Here is an 8,159-nt window from a genome sequence, read left to right as displayed (position 1 = left end):
ACTCATGCTGCCAAACATACCCTTGTAAAACTGACCGTCCAACCAATCCTTGACTTTGGCAATGTCATTTACAAAATAGCCTCCAATACCCTACTCAACAAATTGAATGCAGTCTATCACAGTGCAATCCGTTTTGTCACCAAAGCCCCATATACTACCCACCATTGCGACCTGTACGCTCTCGTTGGCTGGCCCTCGCTTCATACTCGTCGCCAAACCCACTGGCTCCATGTCATCTACAAGACCCTGCAAGGTAAAGTCCCCCCTTATCTCAGCTTGCTGGTCACCATAGCATCTCCCACCTGTAGCACACGCTCCAGCAGGTATATCTCTCTTGTCACCCCCAAAACCAATTCTTTCTTTGGCCGCCTCTCCTTCCAGTTCTCTGCTGCCAATGACTGGAACGAAATACAAAAATCTCTGAAACTGGAAACACTTATCTCCCTCACTAGCTTTAAGCACCAACTGTCAGAGCAGCTCACAGATTACTGCACCTGTACATAGCCCACCTATATTTTAGCCCAAACAACTCTTTCCCTACTGTATTTAATTAATTTATTTTGCTCCTTTGCACCCCATTATTTTTATTTCTACTTTGCACATTCTTCCATTGCAAATCTACCATTCCAGTGTTTTACTTACTATATTGTATTTACTTTGCCACCGTGGCCTTTACCTCCCTTATCTCACCTCATTTGCTCACATCGTATATAGACTTGTTTATACTGTATTATTGACTGTATGTTTGTTTTACTCCATGTGATCATGGTGATTGAATTAATAAGGTGCACCTTTAATGTAATATATTGGAGAGGGAGGCAGGGAGTACTAAAGATTTGCACATGTCACCTTGGTTTACACTTCCCAGTGTAGTGTTCTACAGCATGTGTGTGATTTAAACCAGAGATCAACTCACTAGAGAAGCTTGGATAGGACAGGACACAATACGGATGAGTATACCAACCTGGCTATAGAATGGTTTGTCCTAGTCGAGTCCCATAGTGTTGTCCTTGCTTGCGATTGGTCATTTCCCAACTGTTACACAAGACATGAACATGATTTGTGTATGCAGCATTTACCGCATTTGTGTTGAGCACATTTTGCATTACAGTTTACGTCACGGTACTAGTGTAGTAAATTAAACTGACCTCTACATTTACATGGTGTAAATAATGAGTGGTACATCCTACATGCATTAAATTAATTATGGAAAATGTAGTACGACAAAGTACATGAAGTCGTCTTAGCAGTGTATTGGAAGTATTGCATACACTACATATCCTAGCTTGCACTGCGTCGACCACAGTCGTGTGTTGGTTCTCCAAGATGGCGTCGTTGGGAAGGAGGCGCGGTGTCCAAGTCAACAGGGAGAGGTCAGTTCTACTCAACCGTTGCCATAATCACGACTATTTGTGTCCAATGTCTATTGTATGATACGCCACACATTCACTATTCCAACATATGGCTTTTAAAAGCAAAATGCAGCTGTCACTTTCCCGAATTCCTTCCTCCACAACTGCTCATGTGATGTTTTGATTAGCATGTTTGCTAGCCTGTTCATCAAAGCTTCAAAATCAAGTTCTGGATAGGTTAGCCATCCAACTAAAATAGTGTAAAAACATGCCGTAACGTTACAAAGTAGATATACGACCGATATATTTGATATGCGCTAGTATTACACAACGTTTACTCACCGCTTGCAATTTACGTATTAGCTAGTTTTCAGAGCAGCAAGCTTCCAAACAGTGGTGGAGCTAATCAATGTAACGTCATGCAAAGCTGCGTCCAATACAGCACAACAACTAATATAGATGTTACTGGAATTGTTGAAACAGCTGTGAATGATCAACATGTTCGCTAACCTCGAGTTTTGTTTACGCTAGCTAGCTAACAGTAGTTAGCTACTTGATGGGTTCGTTCGTAATTCGCTCTGGCGTGTCTGACTCAGTGTGCTCAGCCAGGGTGAATTTACGAACGCAGGCTTTAGCTAACCATGTGAACCTTGTTAGAAGCTAGTTCGCACTCTTGCGCGGGGCATAATGTTTGCAAAGTGGAGGATTCGAGTTTTGAGTTTTACACGTGAGTATAGCTGCATTTGTTTTCTCCCACATATTGTTTATTGCCCATAGCTACGTTAGCATTAATACCATAGCTTATTACTAATAGGCAACTTGACAGTGACTGATGCCTAGTTAGTGAACTCTGAGAATTTTTAAACGCGAGAACATAACTCTACTTTCCCTTTGATTCAACAGCTCTTATTTATGTCAAACATGCACAGACAACACATGTCAAAGTAACACAAAAGTGTCTTGTTTTTACCATGCATTGTGCTGAAAAAGTTGTTGTGCAGTAATCTGATATCAAGGTCATGGACTATATGTCAATTTAAAAAAGTAGATGTTCCCCTTATTTCTTCACAAGTGGTATTCATCTTTTATCTTTTTTTATTTCACCTTTATTTAACCAGGTAGGCTAGTTGAGAACAAGTTCTCATTTGCAACTGCGACCTGGCCAAGATAAAGCAAAGCAATTTGACACATACAACAACAGTTACACATGGAATAAACAAACATACAATCAATGATACAGTAGAAAAAGTCTATATACAGCATGTGCAAATGAGGTAGGAAAGGGGAGGTAAAGGCAATAAATAGATCAATCTTTACATCATCATTAAAAAATGGTGCAACCACTTTCCTTAGGCCCCGAAGCTGCACTATTGCTATGAAGCTTGGAAAATGATATTTTCCATCTACTTACTATTTATAATCTCTTTCTGTGCACAGGGGAGTGATGGCGGCAACGGACTGCTACATCGTTCACGAGATCTACAACGGGGAGAATGCGCAGGACCAGTTTGAGTACGAGCTGGAGCAGGCACTGGAGGCACAGTACAAGTACATTGTGATCGAGCCCACGCGCATTGGAGACGAGACGGCCCGCTGGATCGCCGTGGGCAACTGCTTGCACAAGATGGCCGTGCTGTCTGGTACCGCCTGCCTCCTGACGCCGCTCTCACTACCGCCCGAATACTCGCGCTACGTAGCACTGCCCACTGGTGCCCTCAGCGTGGCATGCTCCACACTCTATGGAATCTCCTGGCAGTTCGATCCCTGCTGCAAGTACCAGGTGGAGTACAACAGCCAAAAACTCTCGCGGCTGCCCCTGCACACACTCACCACCTCCACGCCAGTGGTGCTGGTGCGCAGGGACGACATCCACAGAAAGAGACTCCACAACACGATAGCGCTGGCCGCCCTGGCCTACTGCGCCAAGAAGATCTACGAACTCTACGCGGTATGAGCACACTCTGAAGAGGTTTTTAAAAAATATATATAACAGGAAAAGAAAGAGTCCGCCAAGTGGAAGCCATGCGCACAGTCAAGGGTTTGCCCCTAACCCCCCCACCCCACTTGAGCGGGCGCTTCATTTTGAGCTTGTTTGATGGATATAGTTAAATCTAGAAGGAATTATTTTTACCTTCTAATTTTCTTTACTTGTAAGTGACATCACCAGTGCACTTATCCATATGGAACCCTTGTGCCTCTTCCCCGTCCCTGTACCCCTCAATACACTAAGTTAGTGCACAAGGGTAGCTAAGTAAAAATAAATAGACTGAATCGTGTTGCAGTTGAAATGGACAGACTTAAGTATTACCAACATTTGTCTATTCCTTGTAGTTTTACTGTATCCCTTTCTTGCTGATCAGTACGTCACCCTTTCATTAAACATTAGAATATTTCAAACTCTCCTTTCTGTATTTTATTTTTCATTAAAGAAATTCTACACCATGTCTTGAATCACAAAGGCAATAACACTACCTTTGTTTTCAGATTTTTAGGTTTACCTATTTTAGGTTTACTCACTCTTTGGAACAAAGACAAAGTCAAGACCTTTAAAACATACTTTTTTGGTAATCCCTCACCAGTCAAAGTTAAGGACAAGACAGACCAACACGAGCGCAGCAAGTCCTATTGCCTTTATTAATTTCTCAACTACTCTACATGTTGATTCGCCACAATTGTGTTGGTCTGTCTTGTCCTTTATACACATGCAGTCATGGGTAAAAATCCTGTCCAAATGGAGCTCTTTGTGGGGACTTGCTGTGAGTGTATGAGTGGGTTGTGTATGTAAGGGACATACACTAACCTTCAAAAGTTTGAAATCACTTAGAAATGTCCTAGTTTTGCCTCCCGGGTGGCGCAGTGGTTAAGGGCGCTGTACTGCAGCGCCAGCTGTGCCATCAGACTCTGGGTTTGCGCCCAGGCTCTGTCGTAACCGACCGGGAGGTCCATGGGGCGACGCACAATTGGCCTAGCATCGGCCAGGTTAGGGAGGGCTTGGCCGGTAGGGATGTCCTTGTCTCATCGCGCACCAGCGACTCCTGTGGCGGGCCGGACGCAGTGCGAGCTAACCAAGGTTGCCAGGTGCACAGTGTTTCCTCCCGACACATTGGTGTGGCTGGCTTCCGGGTTGGATGCGCGCTGTGTTAAGAAGCAGTGCGGCTTGGTTGGGTTAGTGTATCGGAGGACACATGACTTTCAACCATCGTCTCTCCTGAGCCCTTACGGGAGTTGTAGCGATGAGACAAGATAATAGCTACTAAAACATTTGGATACCACGAAATTGGGGGTAAAATTCAAAAAGGGGGGGGGGGAAGAAATGTCCTAATTTTTAAAGAAAACCAAAATAATTTTGTCCTTTAAAATGACACCAAATTGATCAGAAATACTTTGTAGATAATTGTTAAAGTTGTAAATTACTATTGTAGCTGTAAACGGCAGATTTTTTTTCTGGAATATCTACATAGGTGTACAGAGGCCCATTATCAGCAACCATCACTTCTGTGTTCCGATGGCATGTTGTGTTAAACTTGAATTAGCTATCATTTTAAAAGGCTAATTGATCATTACACAATCCTTTTGTCATTATGTTAGCACAGCTGAAAACTGTTCTGATTAAAGAAGCAATAAAACTGGCCTTTGGAGTATCTGGGGCGTCAGCATTTGTGGGTTTGATTACAGGCTCAAAATGGCCAGAAACAAAGGAAACCTCGTCAGTCTATTATTGTTCTGAGAAATTGCCAAGAAACTAACGATCTCGTACAACGCTGTGTACCTTCACAGAACAGCGCAAACTGTCTAACCAGAATAGAAAGAGGAGGCCCCAGTGCACAACTGAGCAAGAGGACAAGTACATTAGTGTCTAGTTTGAGAAAAGGATGCCCCACAAGTCTTCAACTGGCAGGTTCATTTAAAAAAAAAAATTTTTTAACCTTTATTTAACTAGGCAAGTCAGTTAAGAACAAATTCTTATTTTCAATGACGGCCTAGGAACAGTGGGTTAACTGCCTGTACCCGCAAAACACCAGTCTCAACGTCAACAGGCGACTCTGGGATGCTAGCCTTCTAGGCAGAGTTCCTCTGTTCAGTGTCTGTTCTTTTGTCCATCTTAATCTTTTCTTTTTATTGGCCAGTCTGAGATATAGCCTTTAAAAAATTAAAAAAAACTCTGCCTAGGCCAGCATCCCTGAGTCGCCTCTTCACTGTTGACGTTGAGACTGGTGTTTACAAGTACTATTGAATGAAGCTGCCATTTGAGGATGCTCGGTGTATATGGATCTGATTCCCAAATGGTGCCAGTAGTCTTATGGTGTTTTTTAATCTTAATCAGGTTGTTTGCTATGTAAAATAGAAATCTTACATGTTGTATTTTACATAAACAGCAACGCGACTTGGCCGGGTTACAAGAAAAAAAAATGTAATGTCTCACTAGTAAATTAATAAGCTGTTGTAGGTCTTTGGAAATTTCAGGGAGAGCAATATTAATTTGTGTTGTTTCTAACCAATTGTATTTGGTTTTTAGGAATATTATTTGAAATTGTCAGGTTTTGCAGCTTGATGGGGGCCTGATTGTCATTCTTTGCAACACTTGAAATGGTTTGCAATTGTTGATTATGACTGCATTGGAAATGTAACCAGCCGACCAAGTATTTGGCTATCATCGGTACAGGGCAACATACCCCACTTGCCTGCGTTTTCTTTCACGTTTTTGCTTGGCAAAATATTATACAAACTAAACAATGCCCATCCATGAACAACCTTCAAATTCTTTGTTGGGCCTGCAGTTAAAATACTTACAAAATGTACAATGTTTTTTCTAGTAATTGTGTTAGATTAATACATCCAGCTTTGGATCATCTTGATATGGATTTGAGAGACGATATCAGTTGAGAATCATGTGATACCAGAGAAGAGAGCGGCCCAAGTCGGTGGAAAATCAGTCTCCCTCCGGTAGGTGGTGTATTTTTATTGTTTCGCACACCAACCAAGCCTACCTCCGCCCATGGCCACCAGTACATCCAGCCAGCTCTCTGAGGTCGACCAAGTGATGGGGGGTGTCCCCCAGACAAGGAGGCCGACTCCTGCCCACGGCAACCTGAGGGTGCAAATACATCTACCCAGCTCCCTTCCCCAGGGATATGGGGTGCTACTAAATTCACCCAGAGAGGGCTGAGGCCGACCCAGTGACCCGGAGCCGACGCCCAACCGTAGCTACATCCAGCCAGCTCCCTGCCCCAAGTTGGAGGAGGGAGAGGTCCCAGTGAGAGCCACCAGGCGGTGCCACTACATTCAGCCAGCTCCCTGCACAGGCTGGGGCAACCCAGGGGGTGCCACTTAATCCAGCCAGCTCCCTGTTCCAGCTATAGAGAGATAGTATGGCATATTTTTGTAGGCACTAACTCAACCATGGGGTAATTAATGGCATTTTTTATTTTTTATAATCTGAAAATTACTTATTTGGTAAATACAGGCTTAAGAAATATTATGTTTTATTCTGTGAGATAATCTTCATCAGTTTGTTACATTTTGATTTTTTAAAGCATTTTTGCACATAAAGGCTTCATAATTGATAAAGGTCATGTTAAGACTGATTATCTCATATAAGAAAACATATAAGAACCCCTAAGCAATTTTATTAGTCTTATTACACCAATTATTTATTGATGCCCTGAAAAATCTATTCTGTTCCTCCACATTGAAATGAATGGCGGCCAATTTAAAATAAGCTGTTGTGACTGACTTTACATTAAATCTATGATGACTATGAAACTTTTCCAAAGGGTCTCCTTGTTCTTAAATATTGACTTTTATTTTACGAGGTAAGTTGACTGAGAACACATTCTCATTTACAGCAACGATCTGGGGAATGGTTACAGGGGAGAGGGGGGATGAATGAGCCAATTGTATGCTGGGGATGATTAGATGACCCTATGAGTGACAGATTTGGAATTTAGCCAGGACACCAGTTTAACACCACTACTCTGTCGATAAGTGCCATGGGATATTTAGTGGCCACAGAGAGTCAGGAAACCCGTTTAACATCCCATGAGAAAGGTACCCTACACAGGGCAATCTCCCCAATCACTACTCTGGGACATCGGGATATTTTTTTAGACCAGAGGAAAGGGTACCTCCTACTGGCCCTCCAACACCACTTCCAGCAGCATCTGGTCTCCCATCTAAGGGCTGTTGCCATGAAGGCTGGTCATGGCTCACATCAACACCATTATCTCAGAAACCCTAGGCCCACTCCAATTTGCGTACCGCCCCAACAGATCCACAGATGATGCAATCTCTATTGCACTCCACACTGCCCTTTCACACCTAGACAAAAGGAACACCTATGTGAGAATGCTATTCATAGACTACAGCTCAGCATTCAATACCATAGTGACCTCAAAGTTCATCACTAAGCTAAGGAACCTGGGACTAAACACCTCCCTCTGCAACTGGATCCTGGACTTCCTGATGGGCCCCCCCAGGTGGTAAGGGTAGGTATAACACATCCGCCACACTGATCCTCAACATGGGAACACCTCAGGTGTGCGTGCTGTCCCCTCCTGTACTCCCTGTTCCCTCATGACTGTACAGCCAGGCATGACTCCAACATCATCATTAAGTTTGCCAATGACACAACAGTGGTAGGCCTGATCACCAACCACAATGAGACAGCATATAGGGGGGAGGTCAGAGACCTGGCCGTGTGGTGCCAGGACAACCTCTCCCTCAATGTGATCAAGACTAAGGAGATGATTGTGGACTACAGGAAAAGAAGGACCGAGCACTTCCCCATTCTCATCGACGGGGCTGTAG

The 8,159-nt window shown here is 43.4% G+C and overlaps 1 protein-coding gene across 2 annotated transcripts; it reads left to right on the top strand.

The window, feature by feature from the left end:
- The first annotated feature begins 1,276 nt into the window (after positions 1-1,276).
- Positions 1,277-4,993, top strand: LOC135556077 (transmembrane protein 11, mitochondrial-like). 2 transcript variants are annotated; one of them, XM_064988984.1, is made up of 2 exons: positions 1,277-1,373; positions 2,790-4,993. In XM_064988984.1, the coding sequence occupies exons 1-2, from the start codon at positions 1,327-1,329 to the stop codon at positions 3,304-3,306; spliced, it is 564 nt and encodes a 187-aa protein (XP_064845056.1). In that variant the 5' UTR covers positions 1,277-1,326; the 3' UTR covers positions 3,307-4,993. The 2 variants fall into 2 exon arrangements, with proteins under 2 accessions (XP_064845056.1, XP_064845058.1); XM_064988986.1 differs by lacking the exon at positions 1,277-1,373 and adding an exon at positions 1,733-2,079.
- The last annotated feature ends 3,166 nt before the right edge of the window (positions 4,994-8,159 follow it).

This window comes from Oncorhynchus masou, chromosome 15 (assembly GCF_036934945.1).
Source record: "Oncorhynchus masou masou isolate Uvic2021 chromosome 15, UVic_Omas_1.1, whole genome shotgun sequence".
Classification (NCBI taxonomy): Eukaryota; Metazoa; Chordata; class Actinopteri; order Salmoniformes; family Salmonidae; genus Oncorhynchus; species Oncorhynchus masou.
The sequence above is the reverse complement of the archived record's forward strand: the minus strand, read 5'-3'. Positions and strand labels throughout refer to the sequence as shown.